The sequence below is a fragment of the Oncorhynchus keta genome, unplaced genomic scaffold (genome assembly GCF_023373465.1).
Source record: "Oncorhynchus keta strain PuntledgeMale-10-30-2019 unplaced genomic scaffold, Oket_V2 Un_contig_17123_pilon_pilon, whole genome shotgun sequence".
In the NCBI taxonomy this organism is placed as follows: Eukaryota; Metazoa; Chordata; class Actinopteri; order Salmoniformes; family Salmonidae; genus Oncorhynchus; species Oncorhynchus keta.
In genome coordinates this window covers 32177-47893 of record NW_026280304.1, presented here as the reverse complement: position 1 = coordinate 47893, position 15717 = coordinate 32177, and the positions used below count along the sequence as shown (strand labels likewise).

The window sequence follows — 15717 nt, the reverse complement described above, 5'->3', positions numbered from 1 at the left end:
GTAAAGCCAAAAACTCCTCTGTCACGCTTAGGCTGGAGTCCACTCCGCGGATGAAAATTGACAACTGGGCAATGTCAGAAATGTCGGTGCTCTCATCCACAGCCAAGGAATATGCAATGAAATCTTTTCCCTTTTTCACAAGCTGCTCTTTTAGATTGATGGACAACTGGTCTACTCTCTCGGCAATGGTGTTTCTGCTCAGACTCACATTTAAAAAGAGTTGCCTTTTTTCTGGGCAAACTTCGTCACAAACTTTAATCATGCAGTTTTTGATGAAATCCCCTCCGTAAATGGCCGGGCTGATTTAGCGATCTCTTCTGCCAAAATAAAACTGGCCTTGACAGCAGCCTGGCCTTGTGATTTGGCTTTTTGAACAGAGCCTGTCGAGATTTGAGGCCTCGTTTTAATTCCTCTGCCTTTGTAGCCTTTTGTTCCATGTCCATATTCTTGTTTTTGTCCGCGTGTTTCGTTTCATAATGTCGTCTCAGATTATACTCTTTCAGTACCGCCACACTTTCTCCACACAGAAGACACACAGGTTTTCCAGCTACCTCCGTGAACAAATACTCCGACTCCCACCTTGTTTGAAACCCCGGTTCTCAGTGTCCACCTTCCGTTTTGCCATTTTTGATGGGTATCTGAAAGTTAATTTTACTGTGATGCTGACAACTGCTGTGCCAATAAATATTGAAATGAAGCAGCCTACTGCTCGAGTGCGTCACCGTTGCATTGTGGGAAATGTAGTATTGGTGCGTGTAAAAGATCTGGCGGCTGCCGCTTGCTGCGGTCTGCGGGCCGGTTCTAATAATAAATCAAGATCATCCCAGGGGCCGTAAAAAACCTTCTCGCTGGCCGGATGTGGCCCGCGGGCCTTGACTCTGACATATGTGGATTACTTGATCCTATCCTAGGTATTCCTTAAAGAGGTGGGAATACCTAGGATAGGATAAAGTAATTACCATAAAATGTAGTTGTTGTGCCCTACAATAGTGGGTACCCTACTATGTTGTACAGCCTTTACAATACAGTGCACCTATGTAGAAGCCTCAAAGTGTTTGTCTATCAGAGATGCATAATGTATATCATGTATTTACCCTCATTCCTTCATATGAAGCCTATGTGTGTGTAGTTATCTGTGCTCACCCATCAGATCTGTATAAATGTGTTTCTGTGGCTGTGTCTGTCAGGTATCTGAATGGGCGGTATGGCTCGGAGGACATAGTAAGGAAATGGGGGGAGAAGTACAGTGAGGTGTGTAACGCCATGGACATGGTGGGATTTGAGGAACAGGTAAGACCTCTCATTGGAAAAATCTTTCTCATCTTCTTACAGTATATCGGTCATAAAAGCAAACTCATATTGTCCGTATTGCCATGGGCTGGGATTTCACATTTTCTCCATGAACATCTGAATGTACTTTAATGTTTGACTAATTGGTTGATTGACCGATAAACGAATGGGTTGATGAATATGTTGATTAACCAAAAGATAATTGACCAATTGATTTGATGATTGATTGATTGACTGACAAAATGGACTGATATATATGTATATGTTGTGTCATCAGGAGAAGGTAGACATGATGACCATTCTAGCAGGGATCCTTTCTCTGGGAAACATCATGTTTGAGCCCACAGAGACCGACGCTCTCAGGGTCACCGACAAGTCCATGGGCTGGCTCAAAGCCACAGCTGTGAGTCTACTCTACAGCCTCCTCTCCTTTTCTTTCATCCCGTCTTATTTTACTTAACAAGACAATTATTTGGATCAGGGCTTTCCAACTTTCCTGGAGAGCTACCCTCCTGTAGGTTTTCGTTCCAGTTACTATAACCTGATTCAGCTTACCAACCAGCTAATTACTAGAATCAGTTGAGCTAGATAACCTACAGGACGGTAGCTCTCCACGAACAGGGTTGGAGAGCCATGGTTTAGATACTGTCTCAATTATTAACAACTTGAGGATGATCTCTTTTTTTTTATGTTTATGGATTGATGAATAATCCATAAATTCACCTTTGTCCTTTTGTCAATTTATTCACCTTTGTCCTTGTTTGTCAACGGTTCCCTTTATCTGAAGTACAGTAATTACAGAAGCAACTGTCTGTTAACATTTACAATTTCCTTATTGACCTGTGGGTGTTTTCCAAATAGGCAATTCACATTTAGCTTGTTTTCCTCGAATAGTTTCATCCCTGACCTTGACATAACAAAAGAGAGACTTCAAGAACATTTCCAACAGTAGAAGAGTCCATGTGTTGGACTAATAATAATAGATTTTAGTAAGTTACAATTCATATAAGGAAATCAGTCAATTGAAAGAAATTAGACCCTAATCTGTGGATTTCACATGACTGGGCAAGGGTGCAGCCATGGGTGGGCCACTTGGGAGCCAGGGCCCAGACAATCAGAATGAGTTTTCCCCCACAAAAGGGCTTTATTACAGACAGAAATACTTTGACGCACCCCCTCAGACGAAGCTGTATGTGGAGGTCCTGGGCTGGCGTGGTTACACGTGGTCTGCTGTTGTGAGGCCGTTTGGACGTACTGCCAAATTCTCAAAAACAACATTGGAGGCAGCTTATGGTAGATAAATGAACATGAAATGGTGGACATTCCTGCAGTCAGCATGCCAATTGCATGCTCCCTCAACTTGAGGCATCTGTGTTGTGTGATAAAACTGCACATTTTAGAGTGGCCTGTTATTGTCCCCAGCACAAGGTGCACCTGTGATCATGCTGTTTAATCAACTTATTGATATGACACACCTGTCAGGTGGATGGATTATCTTGGCAAAGGAGAAATGCTCACTAAAGGATATAAACAAATTTGTGGTCAATTTGAGAAAATAATATCTTTGTGCATATAGAATTATTTCTGGGATCTTTTATTTCTGCTCATGGAAGAAACATGGGACCAACACTGTACATGTTGTGTTTATATATATTTTATATAGTACCTTTCATTACAATGAACTCTCAAAGTCCCTTACAAAATAAACTTATGGCATTCTGAAGTAGTTATTGGACGATGGTCTTCCACAACTTCAGATGAAAGGTTGAGACAGTTCAGAAGGGCAGTAGGCCTAGCAATTGTTTGGAGGCTGCAATGGTAGCGGGATGGAGGGAGATCAGTCTGGTCGGGCTCTTCGCCGGAACATGTCTCCTCATTCCTCCTCCTCCGTCGGTAGGTTGGTTACGTTAACTAACAGAAATTGCCCAGCAACCAACTGGGTGAAGCGGCAATTGTTAAAGCGGCAGAAGACTAGGCGAGCTCATCTCCTCACACTGCAGGCCACAGCCTTCTAGAAACCGGGCAGGTGGCACAAAAGCCGGTGCTGTGTTTCATCATTTAAAATGATTGCGTAGCCAGACAGCTAGCTAGCCAATCCAGACAAACAAACAAATTTGCCAATAGCCCAGCAACTCCATTAGTCAATACCACCAGTCAGATATTTTAACTTGGCAACAGTCAGGAAGTTGTATATTTACATACTTATGTACAGGAGCTCTCAGTTTAGGCTGCTTCACTGATCCATTATAGTGGTTTAAACAGCAGATGAGAGGTGTCCATGACTACGGTTGGGGAAAAACTAGTGTTGTCAGTCCTGAGCATTCATAGTAAAATAAACAAGGATTGTTGCGCTAATTGCTAGCAGTCCTCACATAAAGACCATGGACCGTTCTAACATGGGCAGCTGCTTGCTCCTGGAGACACAGTGTAGACCCTTTTTTAGCGAAAGGGTGTGTGTTTCTTGATGTGCTGTTCAACTAGTTTGCGTGTGTATGTGCATTATATTTAAACGTTCTACTGTGTCCGTTAGTTTATGCATAGATGCACAGATCCACAGGTGATAGTGGCGTGTGTGTGTGCATACATACGTGTACCTTCTATTTAAACAGGTGAATGATTGCCCTCCTCCACAGTAACTCCCCCATAAGCAGCCTCCCAGGCAGGCTGGGCGGTGGTGGGCTGAGCCGACATCTGGCCAGCTCAGATAAGACACAGTGCTTATAAAAGGTCACGAGGGGCTATATTTGGAGTTGAATGGAGAGGTATTGCTCACAATGCTGGTGTACTTCCAACTGACGTAGGATCAGCTGCCCTTTGCCCAGTTTTAAAAACAACTTCACAGATCCTGGTTATTGAGGTGATTCTAGCTCTAACAGCAGGTGATTTATTTGTATTTATTTCACCTTTATTTAACCAGGTAGGCCAGTTGAGACAGGTTCTCATTTACAACTGCGACCTGGCCAAGATAAAGCAAAGCAGTGCAACAAAAACAACAGAGTGGCACATAAACAAACGTACAGTCAATAACATAATAGAAAGAAAAATATTAAATCTATGTGCAGTGTGTGCAAATGTAGGGAGGTAGGCAATAAATAGGTCATTAATACTAGAGTGATAGATGTGCAGATGATGATGATGATGTGCAAGTAGAGATACTGGGGTGCAAAGAGCAAGAGGGTATGTAATAATATGGGGATGAGGTAGTTGGGTGTGCTATTTACAGATTGGCTGTGTACAGGTACAGTGATTGGTAAGCTGCTCTGACAGCTGATGCTTAAAGTTTGAGAGGGAGATCTAAGACTCCAGCTTCAGTGATTTTTGCAATTCGTTCCAGTCATTGGCAACAGAGTAATTGGGGCGGCAGGTAGCCTAGTAGTTAGATCTTTGGACTAGTAACCGAAAGGTTGCAAGATCAAATCCCCGAGCTGACAAGGTAAAAAAAAAAGAATACTCTGTTGTTCTGCCCCTGAACAAGGTAGTTAACCCAGTGTTCCTTGGCCGTCATTGAAAATAAGAATTTGTTCTTAACTGACTTGCCTAGTTAAATACATTAAAAAAAATGTTTTAAGTGTTGGCCTCGGGAATGCAATATACCTGCTGGTATAGACTTATAGATGACCTGGCGAGCATACAGGTTGCAGTGGTGGGTAGTATTATGGGGCTTTGGTGACAAAACGGAAGGCACTGTGATAGTCTACATCCAGTTTGCTGAGTAGAGTGCTGGGGGCTGTAAGTTGATTAAACAGCATGATCACAGGTGCACCTTGTGCTGGGGACAATAACAGGCCTCTGTTTTGTAAATGACATCACCGAAGTCAAGGATCGGTAGGATAGTCAGTTTTAATAGGGTTTGTTTGGCAGCATGAGTGAAGGAGTCTTTGTTGCGATATATGAAGCCAATTCTAGATTTAATTTTGATTTTGAGATGCTTAATGTGAGTCTGGAAGGAGAGTTTACAGTCTAACCAGACACCTAGGTATTTGTAGTTGTCCGCATATTCTAGGTCAGAACCGTCCAGAGTAGTGATGTTAGTTAGGAGGGTGTGGGCAGCAATCGGTTGAAGAGCATGCATTTAGTTTTACTAGCATTTAAGAGCAGTTGGAGGCCACGGAAGTAGGGTTGTATGGCATTCAAGCTCGTTTGGCGGTTTAACACAGTGTCCAAAGAAGGGCCAGAAGTATACAGAATGGTGTCGTCTGCGTAGAGGTGGATCAGAGAATCACCAGCAGCAAGAGTGACATCATTGATATATACAGAGAAAAGATTCGGCCCAAGAATTGAACCCTGTGGCACCCCCATAGCGACTGCCAGAGGTCAGGACAACCGGCCCTCCGATTTGACACACTGAACTCTGTCTGAGAAGTAGTTGGTAAACCAGGCGAGGCAGTCATTTGAGAAGCCAAGGCTATTGAGTCTGCCGATAAGAATGCGGTGATTGACAGAGTCGAAAGCCGTGGCCAGGTCAATGAATATGGCTGCACAGTACTGTCTTTTATCGATGGCGGTTATGATATTGTTTAGGACCTTGTGGCTGAGGTGCACCCATGACCAGCTTGGAAACCAGATTGCAGTGGAGAAGATACGGTGGGATTCGAAGTGGTCGGTGAACTGTTTAATAACCTTGGCTTTCGAAGATTTTAGAAAGGCAGGGCAGGATGGATATAGGTCTAACAGTTTGGGTCTAGAGTGTCTCCCCCTTTGAAGAGGAGGATGACCGCGGCAGCTTTCCAATCTTTGGGGATCTCAGACAATACGAAGAGAGGTTGAACAGGCTAGCAATAGGGGTTGCAACAATTTCGGCTGATAATTTTAGAGAGGGTCCAGATTGTCTAGCCCAGCTGTTTTTTAGGGATCCAGATTTTGCAGCTAGCAGCAAGGGTGATTAGAGCATGCTAGCAGCAAGGGTGATTAGAGCATGCTAGCAGCAAGGGTGATTAGAGCATGCTAGCAGCAAGGGTGATTAGAGCATGCTAGCAGCAAGGGTGATTAGAGCATGCTAGCAGCAAGGGTGATTAGAGCATGCTAGCGGCAAGGGTGATTAGGGCATGCTAGCAGCAAGGGTGATTAGGGCATGCTAGCAGCAAGGGTGATTAGAGCATGCTAGCAGCAGGCGTCTGATCACCGATATTGTTTCTCCTTTCGTGATGCTAATGCTAAACTGTTGCTAATATAGACAAACCCAAAATGTTGGGTTGCTGACTCTGGTCCGCTGAATATTACTGGGTATACAGACTTGAGCCGAATGTATATTTTGATTGAACTATACATTTTGAGGGCTAATTAGTAATAAAGTAGTACTACATTGTGAAATCTACAGCACTTGGTCTGTTTCCCCTTTTTGAAATTGATTAATTGAAAGTATCGTTGTGTGAGGATGGCCTTTGTTTGATATCTGGCAGGAATTTTGCATGCCTAGCATTGCCATGACCTTAGCTTTGCATGTTCAATAGGGCCACTTCTGGGTTAAAGGGGCCTTGGGGCTAGCATGGAGGTTGCTTTTGGTTGAAATGTGTGTCACTCACTATACCAGTGTATCACTTTATATCAGTGGTCTAAATGTTTAAGTGTTTATTTATGAACCTAGCAGTGATTTTTTTGTTGTTGTTGTGTGTAAAATATAACCTGTCTGCTTTGTGCACTTTCTATTTAGACCTATGTTTTTGTGTGATTAATATTTCTGTGTGTTTGCCTTCTCAGGGTCAGTTTGGGGTGCAGGAGGAGGAGTTGCTGAGGAGTCTGACCTGTACTCTGTCTGTGATGAGAGGAGAGGCCATCCGCAGGCTGCACAACCAGCAGCAGGCTGAGGGTAAGGAGAAAAACACTCAAGCACTGGTCCGGGATCAACTTTCCCTACCACCATCACCTTAGCCATTACGAAGGAGGGCCTGAGTTAGTATTAACCACCATGGATACTAACTGTTCCATGGTGGTTAATGCTGGGTCCGGTTTCCTCTTTCACTGGGTCTTTCCATGAAACTGGAGAGCACAATGTTTGTGTAGCTACATACCTGACAATGCTAGAACACAAGTATGAACATAACAGGATACGGTTTCGTACAATCAATGTGGTATGTCTTTAGCGCTTATTACTAGTGCCAACCAGGCATGTCCTTAAGGTACTTGGACAGCTTTGAGTTTTCACCCTAATGGTTAAGGCTGGGATTTAGGGAGGGTAAGCTGACCACAACTTCCTCCTAGAGTATTTAAATAAGGCCCATGTTTGGCTGACCAACTAGTGCAAATAGAGACAGCTTTTAGCATCAATGGGAGTGGGAAAAAGGAGCAAAACTCAATATGGAAATGCTATTAATGTTTTCAAGAGAGCTTGACTCCATTAATATGTTGTGTATTTGCAGATGCCAGGGACTCCATCGCCAAAGTGGCTTACGGGAGAGTATTCGGCTGGATCGTCAGTAAAGTTAACGAACTGCTGGCTCCCAACGTTGACTTTGACGTTGAGCTCAGTGAAATAGGTGAGTTTCAGGGAAACTTTTAAGGCTTCAAATGTAATAAAATTGCTAAACATATGTTTTCTTCATCTAAGTAGAGATGGTCGATGTCAGATCGACTGTTCTATTTCTTGTTCTATAATACAGGTATCCTCGACATCTTCGGGTTTGAGAATTTTGCTGTTAACCGTTTTGAGCAGCTCTGCATCAACCTGGCCAATGAACAGCTGCAGTACTTCTTTAACCATGTAAGTGTAAATATCATTGCCACAAGGAAGTAGCCCTGTAATCTAGGGTGTTTCTCTATTTAAGTCCCATAAAATGACAGCCTGTAGGGTTTGTTAACTTGAGACCCAAACATTTAACACAAACATGTGGCCAGCTTGTCTCTTTATTTAGTATTAGTGGAGGAACAGGAACATTGTGAAGATAAGTCTACAATAGGTTCTGCTTTTGAAATGGCTATAAATGCATATTCAGTGAAAGGCTTCAGAAAAAATGAATTAGGTCCGAAAGTATTCAAACCCCTTGACTTTTCCACATTTTGTTGTGTTGTAGCCTGAATTTAAAATGTAGTAAATGTAGATGTTGTGTCACTGATCTACACACAATACCCCATAATGTCAGTGGAATTATATTTGTGATTTAATGGCTGTGATGGGAGACAACTGAGGATGGATCAAAAACGTGTTTACTTCACAATACTAACCTACAAGAAGTGAGCCTGTAAAGAATACAAATAATGCAAACAGGAGGCATGTTTTGGAATAAGGCACTAAAGTAAAACTACAAAAAAGTGTCCAAGAAATGTACTTTATGTCCTGCGTACACAGCCTTATGTTTGGGGAAAATCCAACACAACACATTACTGAGTACCAGTCTATATTTTCAAGCATAGTGGTGGCTGCATCATGTTAAGGATATGCTTGCAATCGTTAAGGACAGGGAAGTTTTTCAGGATTAAAAAAACGGAATGGAGCTAAGCACAGGAAAAATCCTAGAGGAAAAGCTGGTTGTCTGCTTTGCACCAGACACTGGGAGATGAATTCACCTTTCAGCAGGACAATAACCTAAGGCCAAATGTACACTAGGTTTGCTTACCAAAATGACAGTGAATGTTCCTGTGTGACCACTTGAACATCTATGGCAAGACCTGAAAATGGTTGTCTAGCAATGATCAACAACCAATTTGACAAAGATTGAAGAATTTTGAAAATAATAATGGGCAAGTGTTGCACAATCCTGGTGTGGAAAACTCTTAGAGACTTACCCAGAAAGACTCACAGCTGAAATTGCTGCCAAAGCTGCTTCTACAAAGTATTGACTCAGGGTGTGAATACTTATGTAAATGTCCTATTTCTGTATTTAATTTTAATACATTTGCAAACATTGAGTTTTGTGTGTAGATGGGTGAGAAAAATACATTTTATACATTTTCAGTTCAGGCTGTAACGCAACAAACTCTGGAATAAGTCAAGGGGTATGCACACTTTCTGAAGACACTGTACATATGCAGGTGATTATGGAGTTAAAGACAGCTTATTTTTACTAGTCATGCTGCTGTAGTTTGGAGCACCATGCTCTACTAGTTAATATTACACAATTTACCTGTTGGGCCTTTTTTCAGAACCATGTGAGCACTGGTATATTGGTTCAAATGTCCACAAGTCCCACAAACAGTATTTTGATACAAATCCAACAAATGCCCACAAACCTTTTTGAGTGATTCCTGATATACTTGACTTGCACATTGATAAAACATGACACCAGATCAGGAAGCGCAGGCTTTACTTTTCTCCCTTAGGGACTGAAATGTGAGGCCTCATCACCACCAGCCATGAAATCTCCCTAACCCTTTTCTTTTTGACATACAAAATGTTTATATGAAAGGGTTTGTGTTTAATCTCTTGTTCCGCTTTCTGAAATTGCAGCACATATTCCACTCTGTCATTTACAGCTTTTGAGTACTTCGCTGGGTGGGGATAGAAATCTGATTATGATTATTTATCATTGTCGGATCACTACACTGCATTATACGCTGAGTGTACAAAACATTAAGAACAATTTCCTAATATTGAGTTGCATCCCCTTGCCCTCAGAACAGCCTCAATTCGTTGGTGCATGGACTCTGGTATCAAGCGATCCACAGGGATGCTGGCCCATGTTGACTCAATGCTTCCCACAGTTGTGTCAAGTTGGCTGGATGTCCTTTGGGTGGTGGACCGTTCTTAATAGACACAGAAAACTGCTGTGCACAGAAACCCAGCAGCGTACCCTGTTCAAAGGCACTTAAATCTTTTGTCTTGCCCATTCACCCTCTGAATGGCACACGAACACAATCCATGTCTCAAGGCTTAAAAATCCTTCTTTGACCTGCCTCCCTCCCCTTCATCTACACTGATTTTAAATGGATCTTAAACAGTTACATCAACAAGGGATCATAGCTTTCAACTGGGTTCATCTGGTCAGTCTATGTCATTGAAAGAGCAGGTGTTCTTAATGTTTTGTGCTGTCATTCTATTGGAGTGGACTACATTATTTACACTGAACAAAAAATATAAACTGCACATGCATCAATTTCAAAATGTTTACTGAGTTAGAGTTCATATAAGGAAATCAGTCAAATGAAACAAATTCATTCGGCCCTAATCTATGGATTTCACATGACTGGGAATAGAGATATGCATCTGTTGGTCACAGATACCTTAACATCTCTTGGATATGTGTGTCCCACCTGGCCAAAAGACAAAGTGAATTCAGAGCGCCAAATTCAAATAAATTACTATAAAAATAAAACGTTCATGAAATCACACATGTAAGATAGCAAATTAAAGCTTCACGTGTTGTGAATCCAGCCAACATGTCAGATTTCAAAAAGGCTTTTCGGCGAAAGCCAACGATGCTATTGTCTGAGAGAAGCATGTTCAATCTATGGCAAGAGAGAGAGAACATATTTCAACCCTGCAGGCGCGACACAAAACGCAGAAATAAAAATATAAATCATGCCTTACCTTTGACGAGCTTCTTCTGTTGGCACTCCAATATGTCCCATAAACATCACCAATGTTCCTTTTTGTTCGATTAATTCTAATATAATAATAATAATATAATTCTGTCGATATATATCCAAAATGTCCATTTTATTTGGCGCGTTTGATCCAGAAAAACACTGGTTCCAACTTGCTCAACGTGACTGCAAAATATCTCAAAGTTACCTGTAAACTTTGCCAAAACATTTCAAACTACTTTTGTAATACAACTTTAGGTATTTTTTAAGTAAATAATCGATATAATTGAAGACGGGATGATCTGTGTTCAATACGGAAGAAAACAAACTGACGCTACCTTTCTGGTCACGTGCCTCTAACAAACAGTACACTTGAAGTGACCCTTGTTTTGAACAGGGCTACTTCTTCATTACACAAAGGAAAAATCCTCAACCAAATTCTAAAGACTGTTGACACATCCAGTGGAAGCGGTAGGAACTGCAAGAAGATCCCTTAGAAATCTGGATTCCCAATGAAACCCATTGAAAAGAGTGACCTCAATTTTTTTCAAATCTGAATGGTTTTTCCTCTGGGTTTCGCCTGCTACATAAGTTATGTTATATTCACAGACATGATTCAAACAGTTTTAGAAACTTTAGAGTATTCTATCCAAATATCCTACTAATAATATGCATATCTTATCTTCTGGGGATGAGTAGCAGGCAGTTGAATTTGGGCATGCATTTCATCCGGACGTGAAAATACTGCCCCTGTCACCAAGAAGTTAAAAAAAGGTAGGGGCATGAATCAGAAAAATAGTCAGTATCTGGTGTGACCACCACACATCTCCTTCGCGTAGAGTTGATCAGGCTGTTGATTGTGTCCTGTGGAATGTTGTCTCACTACTCTTCAATGGCGATGTGAAGTTGATGGATATTGGCAGAAACTGGAACACGCTGTCGTATGTGTTGATCCAGAGCATCCTAAACATGCTCAATTGGTGACATGTCTGGTGAGTATGCGGGCCATGGAAGACCTGGGACATTTTCAGCTTCCAGAAATTGTGACCAGATCCTTGCGACATGTGGACATGGGGAGGATGAATGGCACCACAATGGGCCTCAGGTTCTCGTCACAGTATCTCTGTGCAGTCAAATTGCCATCGATAAATACAATTGTGTTCATTGTCCGTAGCTTATGCCTGCCCATACCATAACCCCACCACCACCATGGGGCGCTGTTCACGATGTTGACATCAGCAAACTGCTGGCCCACATGACGCCCACATCTGCCCGGTACAGTTGAAATCGATTCATCCATGAAGAGCACATTCCTCCAGCTGCCAGTGGCCATCAACGGTAAGCATCAGCATGCCAATTGCGCGCTCCCTCAACTTTACAAATCTGTGGCATTGTGTTGTATGCCAAATTGCACATTTTAGTGGCCTTTTATTGTCGAGAGCATAAGGTGCACCTGTGTAATGACCATGCTGTTTAATCAGCATATTGATATGCCACACATGTCAGGTGAGAAATGCTCACTAACAGGGATATAAACAAATAGAGCAATAGCTTTTTGTGCGTACGGAACATTTCTGGACGTTTTTATTTCGACTCATGAAACATGGGACCAACACTTTACATGTTGCAGTTATATTTTGGTTCAGTGTAATTTATTGCATAAGACTTCTTATGGCAATTTTGTGACTGAAGGCAACACACAATTGAATGTGCCAACTTCTAATGAAATGATTAGGCAAAGCACTTCTGAAAGAAAGTGTGAATACCTGTTGTAATTTTGTTTTTCGTTCATACGTCTTCGCATGTATTTTGTTGTCCTACAGCACATCTTTCTGATGGAGCAGAATGAATACAAGGAGGAGGGCATCGAGTGGGAATCCATTTCCTTCAAAGACAACAAGCCTATCCTGGTAAAAATATATTTCCTCTCGTTTCTCATCACTTAGTATTCTTTTTCTCTCTCAACCTTTTTTCTTTCCCCTCCCTCTCTCCGTTTCCCTCCCATCTCTCTCAGTAATAACACAGACTGGTTGTTTAAACACAGTGTGAGTCTGCCAGACAGACCAGAACAAAGTGACCGAGACCCCAGGAAGGGGTTATGCTGACGGGGCAGTGTTCAGTCACATACCAGGAGCTTAATGGGCACTTCTGCTTTTAGCCTGTGGCATCCTCATCTGTCTATATGGATGCCACTGGTTTCATTTGGCCAAGAATAGTGTCCCTGTCCAATGCTGAAGGTATGAGTACAGCCAGTCTGTAAGCTATGGGATAAGATGGACACATTAGTTGTTGTGGGAAGGATTCTAACTCGAGTTAGGATTGGGCCTAGGGCGATTATTGCACAACCTGGATCCACAGCTCCTGTTCTGTGTACCTACTCTAAGTCCTAATGCCTACAGAGCACTATACAACTTGTAGAGCATTTTACAGTGCAGGGGCCATAGTCAATAAAGATCGGGGAACAAGGTTTTCAGGATAGGACTAAAATATATGAACCTTGTACTGTGAGAAGGCATGTTTTAAAGTCATGTAGTTGTGTACCATGTTTCAATCAGTTAACAGTTGGCAAGATTAACTCAAATATGCATTTTCACAGTAAAGAACTGTATTTGTTTAGGTGTTTTTCCTACAACTAATGAATTTGATGTGCTTCTCTCCCGTAGGACCTGTTCCTCACTAAACCCATTGGAATCCTTTCTCTCCTGGATGAGCAGAGTGCCTTTCCCCAGGTACCTAAGTGGTCTCCATACAGTTTTTTTTTAGAAATTACCCTCCCCTACATCTTTGTCTTAATGTATATGTATTCATTCTAATTTCTTTTCACTATTTGTGCCCTCAGGCGTCAGACAGAGACTTTGTGGACAAGTTGAACAGTAAATTTAAAAGCAGCCCCCACTATGAAGTGGTCCGGAGTCACAGCCCCCTCTTCACTGTGGTTCACTATGCTGGGAAGGTGAGGTTACATTCATACATTACTTAATAATAATAGTTCATCTAACAGTCCAGTGTTTCTATTTTTCTATTAAATTTGATCTATAATTAATTATGTTAAAAAGCAGCTTTTCTGCGAATGTAAATGAAGTGGGCGCACACCGGTCTTTAAAAATATTCATGCAAATATTCAAGTAGACCGCTGATTGGCCAGCTCATCCTTCTCAGGATTTGTGCTCTGGGCACAAATACGAGTATAGGATGAGTCAACAACATTATTTGGGTATGAGTTAACATAATATTAACTCTTAAAAGTGAGATTTTCACTGGACAGTTACTTGTATAATGCCTAGGAGTTGTGTGTTTATAACTGCATCTATACTACATCATGACTGCATTATAACTCATTATGAGTGTGCTTATGAAGCATAGCTAAGTCTCTCCTTTCTGTGTCCAGGTCCAGTATAATGGACTAGGCTTTCTAGAGAAGAACAGAGACACCATCCCAGCCAGCATCAGAAGCCTCTTCATTAACAGTGTCACGCCCCTACTCAGTCTCCTCTTCGCAGGTACATGAGGGAATCTGAATGTTTCTGTATTCAACAGCTCTGCACTTTGCCAGAAATTACCCATGTTTTTATTACTGCACAATCGCTGATTTATGTATAGTACCAGTCAAAAGGTTGGGCACACCTACTCATTCAAGCGTTTTTATTTATTTTTTCTATTTTCTACATTGTAGAATAATAGTGAAGACATCACAACTATGCAATAACGCATATGGAATCATATAGTAACCAAAAAAGTGTTAAACAAATCAAAATATATTTGAGATTCTTCAAAGTAGCCACCCTTTGCCTTGATAACAGCTTTGCACACTCTTGGCATTCTCTCAACCAGCTTCATGAGGTAGTCACCTGGAATGCATTTCAACAAACAGGTGTGCCTTGTTAAGATAATTTGTGGAATTTCTTTCTTTATTACGTTTGAGCCAATCAGTTGTGTTGTGACAAAGTAGGGGTGGTTTAAGAAGATAGCCCTATTTGGTAAAAGAACAAGTCCATATTATGTCAAGAACCTCTCAAATAAGCAAAGATAAATTAGTCCATCATTACTTTAAGACATGAAAGTCAGTCAATCCAGAAAATGTTAAGTACTTTGAAAGTTTCTTCAAGTGGAGTCGCAAAAACCATCAAGCGCTATGATGATACTGGCTCTCATGAGGACCGCCACAGGAAAGGAAGACTCCAGAGTTACCTCTGCTGCAGAGGAAAAGTTTGTTAGAGTACAAGCCTCAGAAATTGGATCCCAAATAAATGCTTCAGAGTTCAAGTAACAGACACATCTCAACATCAACTGTTCAGAGGAGACTGCATGAACCAGGCCTTCATGGTCAAATTGCTTCAAAGAAATCACAACTAAAGGACACCAGAAAGAAGAAGAGACTTGCTTGGGCCAAGAAACATGAGCAATGTACATTAGACCAGTGGAAATCTGTCCTTTGGTCTGATGAGTCCAAATTTGAGATTTTTGGTTCCAAACGCTGTGTCTTTGTGAGATGCAGAGTAGGTGAACGGATGATCTCTAGATGTGTGGTTCCCACCGTGAAGCATGGAGGAGGAAGTGTGGGGTGCTTTGCTGGTTACACTGTCAGTGATTTATTTTGAATTCAAGGCACACTTAACCAGCATGGCTACCACAGCATTCTGCAGCGATATCCCATCGGGTTTGCGCTTAGTGGGACTATCATTTTGTTATTCAACCAGACGATGACCCAAAACACACCTCCAGGCTGTGTAAGGGCATTTTGACCAACAAGGAGAGTGATGTAGTGCTGCATCAGATGACCTGGCCTCCACAATCACCTGATGTCAACTCAATTTGAGATGGTTTGAGATGAGTTGGACCGCAGAGTAAAGGAAAATCGGCCAACAAGGGCTCAGCATATGTGGGAACTGCTTCAAGTCTCTGGAAAAGCATTCCTCATAAAGCTGGTTGAGAGAATGCCAAGAGTGTGTAAAGCTGTCAAGGCAAAGGGTG

The 15717-nt window shown here is 41.8% G+C and overlaps 1 protein-coding gene across 2 annotated transcripts in view; it reads left to right on the top strand.

The window, feature by feature from the left end:
• The first annotated feature begins 1190 nt into the window (after nucleotides 1-1190).
• LOC127919575 (myosin-IIIb-like) overlaps nucleotides 1191-15717 on the top strand; it is a 31202-nt gene continuing 16675 nt past the window's right edge. For both annotated transcript variants that reach the window (XM_052503312.1, XM_052503311.1), the window contains exons 1-9: nucleotides 1191-1290; nucleotides 1568-1693; nucleotides 6988-7096; nucleotides 7647-7763; nucleotides 7887-7987; nucleotides 12570-12656; nucleotides 13410-13475; nucleotides 13586-13699; nucleotides 14135-14246. In XM_052503312.1, coding sequence (XP_052359272.1) covers nucleotides 1264-1290; nucleotides 1568-1693; nucleotides 6988-7096; nucleotides 7647-7763; nucleotides 7887-7987; nucleotides 12570-12656; nucleotides 13410-13475; nucleotides 13586-13699; nucleotides 14135-14246 — 859 coding nt within the window. In that variant the 5' untranslated portion in view covers nucleotides 1191-1263. The remainder of the gene's footprint in view (nucleotides 1291-1567; nucleotides 1694-6987; nucleotides 7097-7646; nucleotides 7764-7886; nucleotides 7988-12569; nucleotides 12657-13409; nucleotides 13476-13585; nucleotides 13700-14134; nucleotides 14247-15717) is intronic.